Source organism: Oryctolagus cuniculus, chromosome 4 (genome assembly GCF_051225735.1).
Source record: "Oryctolagus cuniculus isolate XC-2025 breed Fujian yellow rabbit chromosome 4, ASM5122573v1, whole genome shotgun sequence".
Lineage (NCBI taxonomy): Eukaryota > Metazoa > Chordata > Mammalia > Lagomorpha > Leporidae > Oryctolagus > Oryctolagus cuniculus.
In genome coordinates, this window is record NC_142870.1 from 113,184,281 (window position 1) to 113,204,173 (window position 19,893).

Genomic DNA, 19,893 nt, shown 5'->3' on the forward strand with positions numbered 1-19,893 from the left:
CTCACTTGCAGAGATCTTCCATTTAGGTCTTCTTTTTTTTTTTTTTTTTTCCAGGGTGTCTTGGCTTTCCATGCCTAAAATACTCTCATGGGCTCTTCAGCCAGATCCGAATGCCTTAAAGGCTGATTCTGAGGCCAGAGTGCTGTTTAGGACATCTGCCATTCTAGGAGTCTGCTGTGTATCCCGCTTCCCATGATGGATTTTTCTCTCCCTTTTTGATTCTATCAGTTAGTATTAGCAGACACTAGTCTTGTTTGTGTGATCCCTTTGATGCTTAGACCTATCAGTGTGATCAATTGTGAACTGAAATTGATCACTTTGACAAGTGAGATGGCATTGGTACATGCCACCTTGATGGGATTGAATTGGAATCCCTTGGCACGTTTCTAACTCCCAATTGAATTTTTTATTTGTAAATGATTTGAACAACACAAGTGAGCTTAAAGGGCATGTTTTGAACAATATGCTGAGCAATTAGAGAATGCGTATTCTTTTTAAGAATACATGGGGGCCGTCGCCGCAGCTCAATAGGCTAATCTTCCACATAGCGGCAGCAGCACACCGAGTTCTAGTCCTGGTCGGGGCGCTGGATTCTTTCCCAGTTGCCCCTCTTCCAGCCCAGCTCTCTGCTGTGGCCCGGAAAGGCAGTGGAGGATGGCCCAAGTGTTTGGGCCCTGCACCCCATGGGAGACCAGGAGAAGCACCTGGCTCCTGCCTTTGGATCAGCACGGTGCACCAGCCACAGCGCCAGCCGTGGTGGCCATTGGAGGGTGAACCAATGGCAAAAGGAAGACCTTTCTCTCTGTTTCTCTCTCTCACTATCCACTCTGCCTGTCAAAAAAAAAAAATACATGGGATGTTTCCAAAATGCAAATTATAAAACGTTACAAAAATACAGCCACCCAGGAAGTCCCAACAGATGCTAAGAAAATAATATATCTATTGTTTTCAGCCTCTGTACAATAATTTATAAATAACAGCCAAATATTAGCAAAATAAGTCTTGGTTGAGTAAGAAATCATAAATAAATTAAAAATATTTAAAACTGAATGTGAGCTAAAGGATCACATGTGGAAATGTGTTAGGATGAAATATACAGTTCCTGACATATTATGGCTAGACTTATGCTGTTTCATTTTTATGGTACTGCAAAAGCAATACGCATTTAGTAGAAACTGTACATTGAATTTAGAATTTTGGTCTTTTCCTGAGCTAGCGCTTTTCAGTACACTACTTTCTCATGATGCATGGTCTGTTTTGTTACTAATCTATGACATTCAGCAGGATAAGTAATAATATACTTTCAGATGTACTGTATTTTCGTTTTATGGTGGGTTTATTGGGAATAACTCTACAGTAAATTGAGGATCATTTGTAATCTGAAATGAAGCAAATGGGAAAAAGTAGAAGTTAATGAACTACAAATCTGACTGAAAAATGATAAAACAATAAAAGCAACCTAAACTCAAAAAAGTAGAATAAATAGTGATAAAGAATAGGAATTAATAAAATAAGAAAAATAATAAAGAGCATCAGTGAAACTAGAAACTTTATGTATTTGAAAAGCCTAGTAAATCAGACACAGTTCTGGACACAATGACCACGAAAATGAAGAGACAACATGTAATTAAACAACATCTATGGAATGAAAAGAAAAAGGAGGGGTTATTTGTTAGTTTCTTACAGACAACTTTCTGTCAATCTATTTGAAAATGATTATTGAAATTTGACTCTGGAAGAAGCAGAAAAGGTTTCAAAAACCTTAAGAAACAAAATAAATTAAATCTTTGTGTATGAGCAGAAAGTTGAAGAGAACAGAAAACGCTAGTCAGTTGAAGATAAATGGAGCTGGCCAGCCACGGAGAGTACACAGGAACACACACCAGCGTCCTAAGGGAGAGCTATCTCAGGTTCCGGAAAGCTTTAGTTCCCTTAATTCCCCTTGAGGTTACCTCTACTACTGTTCCTGTTCTTAGATTTCTATGCAATTTCCCATCTCACTGTAAAAATCCTTCTATACATTTGGAATCTTGGCTCTATTTCTGTACGTAAAATATCCAAATTAGACCAGTGACGATTTGCTATCGTTTCAATGTGCTCCTCAAAGTCCATGTATTGGAAGCTTAATCCCTAAAGCAAAAGTATTAAGAGGAGGTGATTAGCTCATGTAGGAGCCATCACAAATGGATTAATATTAGTGTGGGAGTGGTTTGCTATAAAATTGGGTTTAGTCTTTCCTTCCTCTCTTGCCAAGCCTGCAACAGGTCTGGGCCCAGGATCAGGTACTTCCCAGCTTCCAGACTGTGAGAAATAAATTTCTTTTCTTTATAAATTACTCAGTGTCTAGTATTCTGTCATAGCAACAAAAAAACAGACCAGGACATCATTCAAGCACTTAAACCACTCCTATATGTCTGTTTTTCTCCAAACTCCTTTTCCTTCATGAAATTAAAAAAAAAGGCATGCACATTTTGCAGATGAATTTTAACAAACCATTGAAGAATCAGTAATATCTAATTATTCCATCTTTCAGAGAACAGAAAAGAAGGGAAAATGCCTGAATTAAAGTTTTCCTGACTCCAGGATAACATTAATAGTGAAACTGTAGAAAGATCAAATAAGAAACAAAGTTTTGGAGCGGCGTTGTGGTATCGTGGGTAAAGCAGTTACCTGCAACCCTAGTAGTCCATCCATATGGGTGCCGATTTGTGTCCTGTCTGCTCAACTTCTGATCCAGCTCTCTGAAAACAGCTTGGGAAAAGCAGCAGAAGATGGCCCAAGTGTTCAGCCCCTGCCACCCAAATGGGAGACTGGATGAGACTCCTGGATCTTCGAAGCCCAGCTCTGGCCATTGCGGCTATCTGGAGAGTGAACCAGTGGATGGAAGATCTCCTGTCTCTCCCTCCCTCTCTTTGTAACTCTGCCTTTAAAATAAATAAATAAATTTTAAAGCTTATGTCACTGAGGAATGTAAATTTATACATCATAAAATAACAATAAACTAAGGGGCAAGAGCAGGCATTTGATACAGTAGCTAAGATGCCCACATTCCATTTTGAAGTGTCTGGTGTGCAGTCCTGGTACTTTTCTTCTGACCTAATTTCCTGCAAATACACACCTTGGGAGGCAGCAGGTGATGGCTGAAGTACTTGGGTCCAGTCTACCCACAGGAATATCAAGATGGAGTTCCTGGCTCCTGGATTTGGACTGTCCCAGCCCTGGCTGTTGTGGGCATTTGCAGAGCGGGCACCAGAGAATGAACGTTGTCTCTGTTGGTCTTTCTATCTTCTCTGTCTCTCAGCCTTTCAGAAAAAATTAAAAAAAATAATAATAGTAAACCAAATCTGGTTACATTCTTAGCCAAAAAAGGAACTTAGAATAGCTCAATGAATGTTGTAAAGAATTTGACAAATTAAATACAATTAAAAACATTTAATATAAAAACAATTAAAACATTAAAACAATAAATAAAGAATATCTCCTGTAACCATAATAAAGGGCATTTGGCAAGGTGCAGAGTGATGTAATCTGGTAATTCATATAATGCAAAACAGTGTAGCCATGGAAATGAGTGAAGCATTACTATTCTCATTAACATGATTGCATCTCAAAAGCATTATTTTAAAATTTAAGTGTAAAATTAATCTGAGTATAAATGTGACATTTTTGCAAATATTTAAAACAGTTATAACTTCTTATGGATCCACCCAGAAGTAGTAATTGTTAAAAACATGTATTTTGAATACAGTAAATCAACATCAGTACAATGATACAACTAGATCTATAAAGCCTAAGAACAATTTGGTATAGATAGTTGAAACAAATTTTTAAAATTACTGTTACTAAGTTGTGTGCATTTTTATCCTTTAACTATTATAAAAAATGTATGCCTTTGTTAAAAGTGGTGAATGATTACATTATCAAAGTGTTTTATAAGTTCCCTTCAAAATGCATATTATAAAGAAATTATTTATTATTTCAACAATTTTTTTCATCAAAATAAATTTATATTTTAATTCCTTTTCCCAATGAACTCTTGGAAGTATCCTTATACATAATAAGTGCTCAGGAAGTAATTACCAATATTTTAAGAAGTGTTGTTGCCAGATTTCTATGGGTCTATCAGAATTTCTTAGTATTATCCATATAGATGTTGAAAATTTTTGACTTGGGCATAGTACAGCATGGTTATTGCTTAATTATTACTGAAGAGGGCAGTGATTGCCCACAGTTTTAGATGAGGACACACCTAAGTCCATGGTAGCATCTGTAGTTAAGTGCTGTTTCCTGGGGAACACTTATTCCCTTGCTTTTGTACTTCCAGAGAAGGAATGTTGGGTTGGAGGAGTCTAATTTTCATCCCCAGGAAAGTGAAAAATTGAGGTGAATCCCAATATTCAACTTCTCTAATTCTTTATTGAACTCTCTGCATGGTAAGAGGGAAAACAGGTAACTTAACTGGTTATGACCATCAGAGACAGGTTGGAATCTCACAGGCTGTATTTATCAGGGCATGGAAATTACTTTTGAACTGAAATAAATTAGAATTATTATCTTGTCACAGTTATATCTTTAATTCTTCCCACATCCTATGTCCTGTTTTTTTTTAAATATATATATAAGGTGAACTTTATGTAATTCATACATACAGATTTAATAGCATAATGACATTTCCCACCATACCCTCCCTCCTGCTTGTGCCCCCACTCTCCCTCTTCCCTACCTTCTTTTTTTTTTTTTTTTTTTTTTTTTTGACAAGCAGAGTGGACAGTGAGAGAGAGAGACAGAGAGAAAGAGAAAGGTCTTCCTTTGCCATTGGTTCACCCTGCAATGGCTGCCGCGGCCGGCGCACTGCAGCCAGCGCACTGCGCTGATCAGATGGCAGGAGCCAGGTGCTTCTCCTGGTCTCCCATGGGGTGCAGGGCCGAAGCACTTGGACCATCCTCCACTGCACTCCCTGGCCACAGCAGAGAGCTGGGCTGGAAGAGGGGCAACCGGAACAGAATCCGGGGCCCGACCGGGACTAGAACCCCGTGTGCCGGTGCCGCAAGGTGGAGGATTAGCCTAGTGAGCCGCGGTGCCGGCCCTTCCCTACTTTCTTATTTTTTCTTTTAATTTTTAAAATGATGTAGTTCCAGTTTATTTTATAATCACAAGCTTAAACCTCCAGTAATAAGAATTCAACAAATAGAAGAAAAAAAACTCTACCATTCCTTAACAGTAGAGATAAGAGCTATAAACAATAATCAAATCTCAAAATGTCAATTTTGCTTCTATACATTAGATTTTTATGCATATATGCCGCATTTTCTTTATACAGTCATTAGTTCAAGGATATATGGATTGACTCCATATCTTAGCTATTGTGAATTGAGCAGCAATAAGTATGGGGGTACAAACAACTTTCATATGTTGCTTTCATTTCATTTGAGTAAATCCCTAGATGGGAGATGGCTGGGTCATATGGTAGATTTATTTTCAGATTTCTGAGGAATCTCCATATTGTCTTCCATAATCATCATACTAATATATATTTCCACCAACTATATATTAGGGTATTTTTTCCCTCTGTATCTTCACCAGTATTTATTTATTCCTTTGATTTTTGGATAATAGCCATTCTTTTTTTGAGTTATTTATTTATTTTTATGATTTGGAATACACCATTAGTATGTTTCATTTAATTTTTTTAATTTTTTAACTTTTATTTAATAAATATAAATTTCCAAAGTACAGTGGCTTCACCCACCCATAACTTCCCTCCCACCTGCAACCCTCCCATTTCCCACGCCCTCTCCCATTCCATTCAAATCAAGATTCATTTTCAATTCTCTTTATATACAGAAGATCAATTTAGTATATACTAAGTAAAGATTTCAACAGTTTTCACCCACACAGAAACACAAAGTAAAGTATTGTTTGAGTACTAGTTATACCATTGATTCACGTAGTACAACACATTAAGGACAGAGATCCTACATGGGAAATAAGTGCACAGTGACTCCTGTTGTTAGTTTAAAAATTGACACTCTTGTTTATGGTGTCAGTAATCACCCTAGGCTCTTGCCATGAGTTGCCAAGGTTATGGAAGCCTTTTGAGTTCCCCAACTCCGATCTTATTTAGACAAGGTCACAGTCAAAGTGGAAGTTCTCTCCTCCTTTCAGAGAAAGGTACCTCCTTATCTGATGGCCCATTCTTTCCACTGGGATCTCATTCACAGAGATCTTTCATGTAGGTCTTTTTAATATTTTTGTTTGTTTGTTTTGGTCTACTTAATACTATTTGTTGAACTTTTCAATTAACACACAATTATTCTTAGGTGTTTAAATTTAACTGAAAAGTGATCCCTGTTAAATATTAGAATGGGAGTAAGAGGGCGAGAAGATTTACAATTTGGCACATGCTCAATTGGACTTGCCACAAACAGTAGAATTAGAAACATACCTGGGGATTCCAATTCAATCCCATCAAGGTGGCATGTACCAATGCCATCTCACTAGTCAAAGTGATCAGTTTCTGTTCACAATTGATCATACTGATACAGTTAAGAATCATAGGGATTGCATAAATAAGACTAGTGTCTGCTAGTACTAACTGATATAATTAAAAAGGAGAGAATGATCCAACATGGGAAGCGGGATACACAGCAGACTCCTAGAATGGCAGATGTCCTAAATAGCACTCTGGCCTCAGAATCAGCCCTTAAGGCATTCATATCCAGCTAAAAAGCCCATGAGAATATTTCAGGGATAGAAAGCCAAGACGCTGTGACCAAAAAAAAAATCTTTTTTAAATTTTATTATACAAGTTTCATGTATTTCATATTTAAATTTAGGAACATAGTGATACTTCTCACCCCACCCTCCTTCCCACCTGTGCTGCAAACCTTATTCCTCCTCCCTCTCCCATTGCCTCTCTGAATTTTTACAAAGATCTATTTTTAGTTACTTAATGATCATTAAGTTAACCCTGTACTATGTAAAAGAGTTCCACAAATAGTATGATTAAGAAAACACTGTTCTTCAGTGGAGTAGACAAGGGCTGTAAACAACCATCAAATCTCAAAATGCATTTTTCACTCCAATACATTACATTTTAAGTACTTCTACTAGTTACCTTGGATCAGGGAAAATATATGATATCTGTCTTTTTGAGACTGGCTTATTTCACTAAATATAATTTCCATTTGTGTCCATCTTGTTGCAAAATACAGGATTTCATTTTTTTAAAGCTGAATAGTACTCCATAGTGTATACATACCATAATTTCTTTATCAAGTCAACAGCTGATGGACATCTAGATTGATTCCATAGCTTAGCTATTGGGAATTGGGCTGCAATGAACATAAAGGTAGAGATAACTCTTTCATATACTGGTTTCTTTTTGATTCAGGTAAATTCTCAGGAGTGGGATGGTCTATATTCAGATTTCTGTGTTATCTCCATACTGTCTTCGATAGTGGCTGTACCAATTTACATTCCCATCAACAGTGTATTAGGGTACCTATTCCCCCACATCCTCACTGACATTTATTATTTGTTGATTTCTGTATGACAGCCATTCTAACTGGAGTAAATGAAAGCTCATTATGGTTTTGATTTGCATTTTTCTGATGGCTAGTGATCCTGAACATTTTTTTCAAGTTTTTGTTCACCATTTGAATTTCCTCTGTTGAGAAATGCCTTGTCAATCTTTTGCCCATTTCTTTTTTTTTTTTTTTGTATTGTTGTTGTTGAATTTCTTGAGCTCTATATAAATTCTGGATATTAACCCTTTATTAGCTGTGTAGTTTGGAAATATTTTTTCCCATTCTGTCGGTTGTCTCTTCACTTTCCTGAGTGCTTCTTTTGCAGTGCGGAAGAGCCTCAGCTTTATGTAATCCCATTTGTCAATTTTGACTTTCATTGACTGTGCTTCTGGGGCCTTTCCCAAGAACTCTTTGCCTATGCCATGTCTTGCATAGGTTCCCCAATGTTCTCCATGAATTTGATGGTGTTGGGTCATAGATTAAGGTCTTTGATCCATTATTAGTGGATTTTTGTGTAAGGTTTAAGGTAAGGGTCTAGTTTCACAGTTGTTTATGCAGAGATCCAGTTTTCCCAGCACCATTTGTTGAAGAGACTGTCATTGTTCCAGTGATTGATTTTAGCTCCTTTGTCAAAGATAAGTTTGTTGTAGGTATGTGGATTGATTTCTGGAGTTCCTATTCTGTTCTATGGGTCTGTTTTTGTGCCAGTACCAGGCTGTTTTGATTATAATTGCCCTGTAGTATGTCTTGAATCAGGCATTGTGATGCCTCCAGCTCTGTTTTTGTTGTACAAGATTGCTTTAGTTATTCAAGATCTCTAGTGTTTCCATATGAATTTTAACATCATTTTTTTCTAGATCTTCCAAAAATGTTGTTGGTATTTTGCTTGATATCACACTGAATCTGTAAATTGCTTTTGGTTGTATAAACGTTTTTCCAATCCATGAACATGGATGATTTTTCCATATTTTTTGTGTGACTTCTTCTATTTCTTTAGTATTTTATAATTTTCATTGTAGAGATATTTGACATCCTTGGCTAAATTTATTTCAAGGTAATTAATTCTTTTTGAAGCTATTTTGAATGGGACTGATCTTAAAAGTGATTTCTCTGCCATGACATTATCTGTGTATGAAAAGTCTAATAATTTTTCTGTGTTGATTTTTCATCTTGCCGCTTTGCCAAATTATTTTATGAATTCTAATAGTCTCTTAGTGGAGTCTTTTGGATCCCCTATATATAGAATCATGTCATCTGCAGATAGGGATTATTTTACTTCCTCCTTTCCAATTTCTATCCCTTTTATTTTTTTTTTTCTTGCCTAATGGCTCTTGCTAAGATTTCCAGGACTATATTGAATAGCAACATTTAGATTGTTTTAAATAACTTGAGAAGGATCAGAATTAGTTCTTCTTTAAATGTCTGGTAGAATTCAGCACTGAAGCCCTCCTGTCCCAAGGTTATATTTGTTTGGAGAGGTTTTTTTAACTGATTAAATTTCCATCTTTGCTTTGGTCTATTTAGATATTCTATGTCTTCATGACTCAATTTTGGTAGGTTTTATGTGTCTAGAATTCTATCCATTTCTTCTAGGTTTCCCAATTTGTTGGCATATATCTCTTTGTACTAATCGCTGATTATTGTTTTTTGTTTATCTGGTATCTGTGGTTGTATTCATTTTTTTCATCTCTGATTTTATTGATTTGGGTCTTCTCTCTATTTGTTTAGTTGTGCCAATTGTGTGTTAATTTTGCTTATTTTTTCAGAAAAACAGATCTTCATTTCACTGATATTTTGTATTTTTGTCTCAATCTTGTTTATTTCTTCTCTAAGTTTAATTTTTTCTTTCCTCCTACTAATTTATTTTGTTGTTTATCTAGGTCCTTGAGAGGTATTGATAGCTTATTTATTTTGTGCCTATTCAATTTATTTATTATTTTTAAGATTTACTTATTTATTTGATAGGCAGAGTTACAGAGAGGTAGAGGCAGAGAAAGGGAGAGAAAGAGAGATTGAGAGAGAGCAAGAGAGAGAGAGAGAGCTCTTCTATCTGCTGGTTCACACCAAAATGGTTGCAATGGCTGGAGCTGCATAGATCCGAAATCTGGAGCCAGGAGCCTCTCCAAGGTCTCATTGCTGGTGCAGGGGAGCAAGCACTTGAGCCATCCTCTGATGCTTTCCTAGGCCATAGCAGAGAGCTGGATTGGAAGTGGAGCAACCAGAACTCAAACTGGAGCCCCTATGGGATGCTTGCCCTGCAGCCAGTGGCTTTACCCACTATGCCACAATGCTGGCCTTGCAGTATCTTGATGTAGGCATTGATTGCTATAAAGTTTCTGCTTAACACTGCTTTTGCTGTATCCCATAAGTTTTGATATGATGTATTGCCATCTTCATTCGTTTCCAGAAATTTTTTTTATTTCTCTTTGATTTCTTCTATGTCCAACTATGCATTTAGGAACATGTATTTCAGTTTCCATGTGTTTGCATATGATCTAGAGATTCTTGAGTTGTTGATTTCCAGCTTTATTCTATTATGGTGAGAGAAGATGTTTTGTATGATTTTGATTTTTCTCAATTTTCTGAGACTTGCTTTATGGCCTAGGATATGGTCTATCCTGGAAAAAGTTTCATGCACTGATGAGAAGAATGTGTATTTTGCAACTGTGAGGTGAAAAGTTCTGAGGATGTCAGTTAGGTCCATTTGGTCCATAGTATGAAGTAACTCTGTTATTACTTTGTTGATTTTTTTGCCTAGTTGATCTGGCTATTGATGAAAATAGGTATTGAAGTCTCCCATTACTATTGTATTGGAGTCTATGTCTCCCTTTAGATCCATTAACACTGCTTTGAAATAGACAGGCGCCCAGTAATAAGGCATATATTCATTTATTATAGTCATATCTTCCTATTGAATTGATTCCTTAATCATTACATAATGCCCTTCTTTGTCTCTTTTAACAATTTTTATATTAAAGTCTATTTTGTCTCATGTTAGGATGGCAACACCTGCCCTTTTTTGATTTCCATTATCATGGAATATCTTTTTCATCCTTTCATTATCAGTCTGTGGGTACATTTGTTGGTGAGATGTGTTTCCCGTAGGCAGCAAATAGATGGGTCTTGTTTTTAATCCACTCAGCCAGTCTGTATCTTTTAACTGGAGAGTTGAGGTTATTTATATTCAAGGTGACTATTGATAAGTAATGGCTTGGCCCTGCCATTTTCCTATAAATATTCCTATTGTTTACTTTGAATTTCTTTATGCTTTTCTTGGTGGAATTTTCTGCCTTCTCTTTCTTTTGTAGTGTTGGCTATTTTTTGTGGTTCTGTGTGTAGCACATCCTTAAAATTTTTTTGTAAGGCTAGATGAGAGGTGACTAATTCTTTCAATTTGTTTGTTATGGAAAGTCTTTATTTCACCTTCATTCATAAATAGGAGTTTTTCAAGGTACAGTATTCTGGGTTATCAGTTCTTTTTCTCTTGAGACTTGGACTATGTCTTGCCATTCTCTTCTAGCCTGTAGGATTCTGACGAGAAGTTAGTTGTGAGTCCAATTGAAGAAATTCTGAAAGTAATCTGATGTTTCTTTCATGCACATTTTAGAATCTTTTCTTTGTGTTTTGTGGAAAATTTGACTACAATGTGTTATAGGGAAGATCTTTTCTGATCAAATCTGTTAGGAGTTCTATGTGCTTCCTGTACTTGGATGTCTCTTTCTTTCTCCAAATTGGGGAGATTTTCTGTCTTTTTTACACTAAATAGGGCCTCTAGTCTGTTCTCTCTTTCCAAACCTTCAGGAACTCTTAAGACCTGTAGTTTGGATCATTTGATAGTATCCCATACATTTATAACACTATTTTAAGTTTTCTAATTTCTACTTCTTTTTTTTTTTTGCCCGATTGAAAGATTTTCAAAGATTTATCTTCTAGGTCAGATATTTTTTTCTATCTGCCTCATCAAGTCTGCTTTTAAGGCTTTTCACCACATGTTTTATTTGATCTATTGCAATTTTCATTTCTAATACTTCATTTTGATTTCTCTTTAAAATCTCAATTTCATCAGAAAAACTTTTATTCATGCCATGTATTGTCTTTAGTTCATGGATTTGCTTCTGATGGCTTTTGAGTAATCCTGTGATTAATTTTTTGAGTTCTATTTCCTTAATTTCCTCAGTGTCTTTATCTTCACATACTAATATTGAAATGCTGTTATGTTCCATGGCGGGGAGGGGTCATGGTGTCTTTCTTATTCTTGTTTCTTGAATTTCTGTGTTTATTTTTAGTCAATTGTGGAATTAATTGTTATTTTCCTCTGATAGCTTTTATCTGAGTTATGCCTCTGTGGCTTAGTGGAATGTCTGTATTTTCAGTGAATACCAGAGTTGTGTGGAGGGTGTTATGAGGGAGCTCTGGTCAATGTTTCAGGATGGGGTGAGTATCCAGGGTAACAGAAGCATGGAAATGGTTACCTCTGTTGGTGTGATCACCCCCTCACCTCCTCTACTCCAAGCTGAGCAATGCCTGGGTGTTAGCCCCCTATGCATCCAACACTCATCCATGCTGCTGTAAGAACCATACAAATGATCTGTGCAGACTTCACTGTGAGCATGATTTCCACTGTGCTGACCAGCCCTAGGCAACCAAGAAGCTCAGTGCATGTGAGCCACACCAGTGATTACCCAGATACTCAGCTATACCCTGAACCCTCTCATGTAACCACCGAGAGTCCCCACTGTCTCAGCACACCAGGCTCCTACAATTGCTGGGTGTAGAGGTTTCATTCTGTCCTGCCAGCCTGTCCTGTCAACAGTGAGACAGATGTTCCCTGAGCCAGCTCTAGCTAAATGTCTTAATCGTGGGGGACTGTGGGTGCTTCACTGTCCTATGTGATTGCCCATCCACCTTCCTTTCTGGCTTATAGTGTGTGGGGACTGCAGATTTTTCCCTCTGTTAGAATCTCTGGATCACTCTCCATAGACAAGAGCCACTGTCTCCCTGTCACTGCCACCAGTACTGCCAAGAAAATGGTGTCCTGTGTCAGCCAGTTGCTGTGTGTATGCAAAAAGGCTTCCGAAGCTCTTGGCCAAACCCAAAATGGCACGTGCCCTTTCTCAGCCAGGCAGTGGACACTGCTATTGGGTCCTCAGGCAACTGCTAACAACTGGTAGCCCCTGGGGCTCCAGTCCAGACTCACATCAAGCTGTCCCTCTGGCTGTATCAGTGAGGATTGCTGCAGTCTGGTCTGACCTCTATCTCCAAGTTGCCACCTGCTACAGCTCTTGGCTGCTGCAGTCATTTGTTGTGTCTGTGTTTGTGGTGCACAACCTCGCTCACCCCCAACAAAGGGCCTCCGTGTTCCTCTTACTCTTGTAGAATTTCCAGTGTGACTTTCTCTCCAAGTCTCAAGTAGATTTCCTACACCTTTTTTCTTTTTTCCTTTTTTTTTTTTTTACTATTTATCCCTAGCCTAATGCAGTATGTAGTTCCCTAATATGCCATCTTAGAATTGTTTTCTGACGGCATTCTGATTGGGATGAGGTGAAACCTCATTGTGCTTTTTGTTTGCCTTTCCCTGATGGAGAATGATCCTGAGCATTTTTCATGTGTCTGTTGGCCATTTGTATTTCATTCTTTGAAAAATGTGTGTTTGTGTGCTTTGCCTGTTTTTTAACTGGAGTGTTTGTTTTATTGCTGTTGAGTTTCTTGAGCTCCTTACAGTTCCTGGATATTAATCCTTTATCAGTTGCATAGTTTGCAAATATTTTCTCCCATTCTGTTGGTTGCCTCCTCACTTTGAGAGTGTCTTTGCGTTGCAGAAGCTAACTGATGTAATTCTGTTTGTCTATATTTGTTTTTATTGCCTGTGCTTCTGTGGTCTTGGAATAAATTTAACCAAGGATGTCAAAGATATTTATTATTAAAATTACAAAACCTTAAAGAAAGAAAAAGATACAAAATAAGGAAAATTCTTCCATGTTTGTGGATTGAAAGAATTGATATAAAAATGTCCATACTACCCAAAGCACTTTATGGATTCAATGTGATCCCAATCAAAAAAGAAAGGGCATTCTTTTCAGATCTAGAAAAAAATGATGCCAAATTTGATATGGAAACACAAGAGATCTTGAATAGCTAAAGCAATCTTAAGGGGCTGGCACTGTGAAGTAGAAGGTAAAGCTGCTACCTGCAGTGCTGACACCCCATATGGGTGCCAGTTTGAGTCCTAGCTGCTCCCCTTCTGATCCAGCTCTCTGCTATGGCCTGGGAAAGCAGTAGAAGATGGCCCAAGAGCTTGGGGCCCTGCACCCATGTGGGAGACCCAGAAGAAGCTCCTGGATCCTGGCTTTGGATCACCTTAGCTCTGGCCATTGTGGCCATTTGTGGAGGGAAGCAGCAGATGGAAGACCTCTTTCTCTCTCTCTCTCCCTCTCCCTCTGCCTCTCTGTAACTCTGACTTTCAAATAAATAAATAAATCTTTTAAAAAATAAAGCAGTCTTGAACAATAAAGCCAGAGGCATCACAATACCAGATTTGAAGACATACTATAGGATGGTTATTATCAAAACAGTCTACTTCCTGGCATATAAAATAGATTTGTAGACGAATGGAAACTCCAGAAATCAACCCACACATCTACAACCAACTTATTTTTGACAAAGGAGCTAAAAACAATCCCTGGGGCAAGGACAGTCTCTTCAACAAATGGTGCCAGGAAAACTGGATCTCCGTATGGAGAAGTCTGAAACAAGTCCCCTACATTACATCTTATATGAAAATCAACTCAAAATAGATCAAAGATTTAAACCTCCAACCTGATATCATCAAATTACTAGAGGAAAGCATTGGGAAAATTCTGCTAGATGTTGGCACAGGCAAAGAGTTATTGAAAACGGACCTGGGTTTTAAAATGTGTCTACTATTCTCCTTTTGAGTACCTGTGTCTGTTTGGATCTATTCCTGACCTTCTCTTCCTTTTCACCTCTTTTTTACCAGTAAGCTCTGAGTAGAGTGTTATCCTTCTCTGCTTCTCTTTTCCAAGTGTGCGTGTGATAAACTCGCTGAGAAGTCTTGCCCAACACACTCTTTGTTTCAGTGTGGAGGCATAGGGCAACACGCATTGCCTTCAGGCCTTATTTTCTAGTCCCATTTCTAAGAGAACTTTCCAGTTGGGTGACTGAACCAGGGATTTGAATATCTATTAATATCCTGGTCTACTCTCAGTTCATTAAAGCCTGTCAGAATGGCTGTGATTTTAACTGCACTATTAAATTCCAGCAGCCTGCCTTTTTTCTTTTATACGATGACACCAGCTTATTTAATTAGTGTGAAAGAGGTATCACTAACTTAAGATGTTTATTAACAGGAGGGTGTACCTTTTTAGGACACATTCTTATTTTACTCCATTTAACACTATAAATTCTTCATATAAAACATGAAGTGACATAGTTCAGGAAACCAGTTAATGACTGGGATCCCTAATGTCCTCACCAGGTGAAACCTGCTGAAATAATCAGAAGGCAGGGACTGTTGTAATGTGGCTTACATGGATATTGTTTTTTCAATTAGGTTACAGTAAATGTAGTCCTGCACAGTAGCGCCTTTTCTTCTTGGGGGATATTCAGCTGGAGGCCTTGCAGGAACAATCAGTTATAGGATTCCATTTTTTTAAATTGATTTATATTTTATTTATTTGCAAGGCAGAGTGGCAAACAGAGAGAAAGAGCTCTTCCATCCATGAGTTCACTCCTCAACTGCGCTCAACAACCTGTGTTGGGCCTGACCACAAGCAGGAGCCAAGAACTCCAACTGGATCTCTCCAGCATGGGTAGAGCCATCATCTGCTCCCAGGGTATTCATTAGCAGCAGTGCTGGATGGGAAATAGATGTGGGACTCAATCTCAGACATTCCAGCATGTGATGTGAGCATCCTAAAGAGTGGCATAACCCATTGTGCCACAATGCCACGGCCTCATGTTGGAATTTCAAAGGAATCTTCCACAGACCAACAGGTCTCTAACTTGATGATTGTCTTTTTTTAAAATATGTAAACAAAATAATAATTAAGCCATTCCAAAGTGATTGTATCTGAGGGATAAAATAATGTAGTTTCACAGAAAATTTTCTTCCACTTGTAATAGGCTTTAAACTGACTCCCAGGCTTCTCCTTGAGCTCCTTCTTAAGGGAGACACCAACCTCTGAAGTGAGTGAAGTTGTTGGGTCATAGCTGGGAGAGGAATTAGTACCTCACGGTTTTCAGACTGAATTCTTGTTTTTGACGACTTAAGTGGCTGAATCTACTTTTGTCAGCAGTAATGACTAGACCTGAACTGTTTCTGTTCCACCATAGTAGAAGCCATTCCAAGAGCAGAAGTTGTTTACATTTTGCCTGGTGTGCTTCAGTAGAAAATTTGTGTTTCTAGAAGGCCAGTTTTTAGCACTGGTGTGTCCTGGCACCCAAGTTTAATGTTAGTTTGCTCATTTTGAACTTTGATTTTCAGGAATTGATTTCTTCACCTGGGAGAACTTCCGATTAAATTTAGGGCAATAACTGGGAAGAACATGGAACAACAAGTTCCTTGATTCTGGTTCTGAAAGTGTCAATAGTTAACTTTGTGAGTTTGGGCAAAACCAAAACAAACCATAATCACTGTTTCTTAATCCTGTTAGCCAAGACTTTTAAAACCTAGTTTAGCAACTGCATAGTCCAAATATGAGTTCCAGTAGAGCTGAAGGAATTCTAGGATTTTTGATCCCTGTCAGAGAGGACTAGGGAAGATGCCCTGAAAACAATGGACTTGGACTTGACTTTGATACATATACATATTCCATTGAGCAATCACTATATTTTAAAATATTTTCTCATTTATGTGATTTATAAATTTATATTGAATTATAGCAAAATTCCCTTACATTGTTTAGTTCCTTAAAACTGACTGCATTGGGGGCATTAATTAGATTTATTAAGGAGAATTGTTAAATACCATTAGCCACTTAGACTGTATTTTAAGGCCAACTAGAACTCTTACTTTTGAAATCCTAATTTGTTTCCTAAGAGATTCCTCTCTTTGTGTGTATGTGTGTGTGTATGTGTGTTTAATTCCAAATATAATCTCTCCTAGCATAAAAACCTTTAAAAAATGAATTACAGAACAAAGGTTTAACCTAATGGTTAAGCTGCTCATATTCCATGTCACAATACTGTGTTGTGGGGAACGGAATCGCTCGTTGGGTTCATTTCAGGTATTTCATTGCACACTTGCAAGATTTCAAGGTGGAAGCATCATGGTATAGAGGGAAGCGGGATTTGTTTAAAGGGATAGTACACACAACAATGTGAATATGAGTAACCTCTCTGCCTTAGCATGGTGACTGTCCCCACCAAAGTTGAGATCATCCCTTTAAAGAATAGGGGTAGCCCTCTAATTGAATATTCAATTTGCCAGAGTTTGGATGGGGCTTCAGTGCATGTGGTGATCTCCAGAAAGGGGTGATGATGTCTCCACATGGGGCACAGCACACGTATGTTCATCGTGGGTTCTACTGCATGAGGAGTAGTGAGGCTCCAGGGCATGCTGGGGAATGGGTGTGTTCAGCCTGCATCCATGTTAATTCAGCAGGGAAGGCTGTGGGGTTTTGTGCACTGTGTAGCTGTGGCTCAAACACTGTGACAGTCTCTTAGCTTCTCTGCTCGTTAACTGATTGCGTAATCTAGCCCACATCACCTATTCAATTCCCATCTCTGGCTCCTGACTCCAGTTTCCTGCCAATGAGAAACCTAGGAGGCAGCTATGATGGCTCAGTAATAGGTTCTTGCTACCCACATAGGAGGCCTGAATTGTGTTCCTGGCTTCTGACTTTGGCCTTGGCCCAGACTGGCTGTTGCAGGCATTTGAGGAGTGAACCAGTGGGTGGGACAACTTGCTCTCTCTCTCTCTGTCTGTCTGTCTCTCTCTCTTACTCCCTATCCCTCTTTTCCTCTCAAATAAATAAACAAATTTTAGAAATAAAACAAATCAGTAGGGTAGTGGAGTAAATCCAAGCTTCAAATTAACCAAATTTATGTTCAAAGCCTATTCTATTATTTTCTATATATATAAACTTCATCAATTTTGTAACTGCTTCTTTCTTCAGTTTCCTACTTGCATATTTGCTTCATGATTATTATTTACTTAACTTGGATTTTGTCCTTTACTTTTGTCAGTTCAAATTTATTTCTATTAGTATTTTACTTCCACCTCTGAAATTATTTCAAGTATAGAAAAAGACACTAGTTCAAGAGCATTATACATGAAAGAGATTTTATATTCCAAAATAATTTATTTGAAAAGACACAAAAGTAAGAAAACAGGGAAAGAAGATAGAAAAGCAAACTTTATTGTATTTCTTGAATTTCTACAATCCTTTGATTGAAGGTAGTTTTCAGATAATTACCCTTAATTGTGGTTTATACATTTTTGTGGATTTAGTTTATAAAATGGTATGTTGTTTTGTCCCCACTGTTAGAACCAATGTTGATGAAAGCAAAATTCATACCAAGTACCTAGTATGCTTCCTAATTTTGATGAGGTTGAAAACAAAGTTAATTGTGTTGAATATTTTGTTTCCTAGTTGTTACAAGAAATAGCCCTCAGAAGTAAGCCTATAATTGAGCAATATCAAGGACTTGAAAGATTCTTTATTTTTGATAAAAATGAAAGATTCAACTTACTTTCTTCTCATAGCTTAGAATGCAGCTATTCCAGACCTTGGAATACATTTGCAGGTAATCAGAAATGAAATGATCTGTAGACCAACCTAACAAATTTCTATCTCATTTCTTTTTTAAACAGTCTGTTCTCATCTTAGGAAATACTGGGAAATTATTCTGTTCAATGAATAAAATAATTCCTTCTTGCCATGCTAAAATCATTGACACTTTGTGTATTGCATATGTGCAGCCTTCAAAATGTTCATGGAAAATGCTCATGAATAACATCCTATGAATAAATTTCAAAATGTTTTGTACCCCTAAATAAACTTAATTTCCAATTCCACATTTCATGAATTTTTTGAATCATGCTGCTTCACTGACATTTATTAAGGCTATTATCAAATGTGAGAAAAATTACTATAATGAATCTGAGGAAATATTATTGTTGATTTAGAAGTGTGACCCTTACTAAATTATAAATATAGCAGAAATTGCTCTATCATGTTGTCATGGTAAGTACCATATGATGATTTCTGAATTCCTATAATTCTGACTTAAAACTAATCAAAATCTTAGCCTCTATGAAATTTCTGGGAGAATTCTGTCATTCGTTTTTGCTCTCAACTTCTTTAAAAAATGTTTATTGATTTTGTATATTTGGAAGATGCAAAAACATACAGGGAGACAGAGACAGAGACAGAGACAGAGACAGCTGAATCTGCTGGTTCATTCTCCCAAAAGTCTACAACAGCCAGGGCTGGGCTAGGTTGAAGCTAGGAGCTAGGTCTCCCACATGGGAGGCAGGTACCCATCTACTTGTGCCATCACCTTTTGTCTCCTTGGGTGCACAATAGCAGAAAAATGGAATCCAAAGCTGAGCCAAGACTCAAACTCAGGTGCTGTGATATGAGATGTAAGCTTCCCAAATTATGTCTTAACTGCTATGCCAGGTTTCCACACTCTTAACCATTTTTAAAAGTGCAGTTTAATAGTATTAAAAGCATTCACAATGGCATGCGACCATCATTTCTATTCATCTCCAGAACCGTTTTCATCTTCAAAGCTGAAATTCTATTTCATTAAAGCAGTAATTCTTCATCTCCCTTCCTTTCAACCCCTACTTTCTATTTTTTGATTTTGATTACACTTCCTTGTTAAAGTAGAACTATATAGTATTTGGCTTCGTGTGTGTGTGTGTGTGTGTGTGTGTGTGTAATTGGTTTATTTCACTTCCTATAATGACTCAAGTTTCATCCGTGTTGTACAGGTGTCAAAATTCCTGTTACTTTTTTTTTAAAGAAAAAAACAAAATTTGCAAAACTGCAGATAGAATGTCTGAAGCTTTGTCTACTCAGCTTCTCTTTTATATACCTCTCAACTCCCAGCTACTCTATGGGAAAGAATATGAAAGTCACTGTTCAAGTGGAAAGAGGGTGGGTTTTTTTTTTGTTGTTGTTTTTGTTTTCTTTAGAATTTCCTTTTTGATTATTGTTGCATTAAGAATGCGGATTTAGTATAGAGGATTTATGTCTGTTCTGCAATAAAATACCCTGGTTGAATCAAAAAATGAAATTTCTTCCATTTTAAGGGCAAATAGCATCCTACAGTGTATATCTACCACATTTTGGTTATCCATTTATTCATCAATGGATGCTTCAGTTTCCTCCAC

General features: G+C 37.4%; 1 protein-coding gene across 5 annotated transcripts in view; it reads left to right on the top strand.

The window, feature by feature from the left end:
* Positions 1-19,893, top strand: part of ZBBX (zinc finger B-box domain containing) — a 164,559-nt gene that overhangs the window by 111,484 nt on the left and 33,182 nt on the right. Inside the window, exon 16 of one of the 5 annotated variants that reach the window (XM_089331010.1) lies at positions 18,143-18,296. The exons of 2 other annotated variants lie outside the window; for them this stretch is intronic. In XM_089331010.1, coding sequence (XP_089187136.1) covers positions 18,143-18,296 — 154 coding nt within the window. Of the gene's footprint in view, positions 1-2,533; positions 2,952-18,142; positions 18,297-19,893 lie in introns of those variants that run through there. 2 more of the 5 variants (XM_089331013.1, XM_089331012.1) reach the window with 2 other exon arrangements.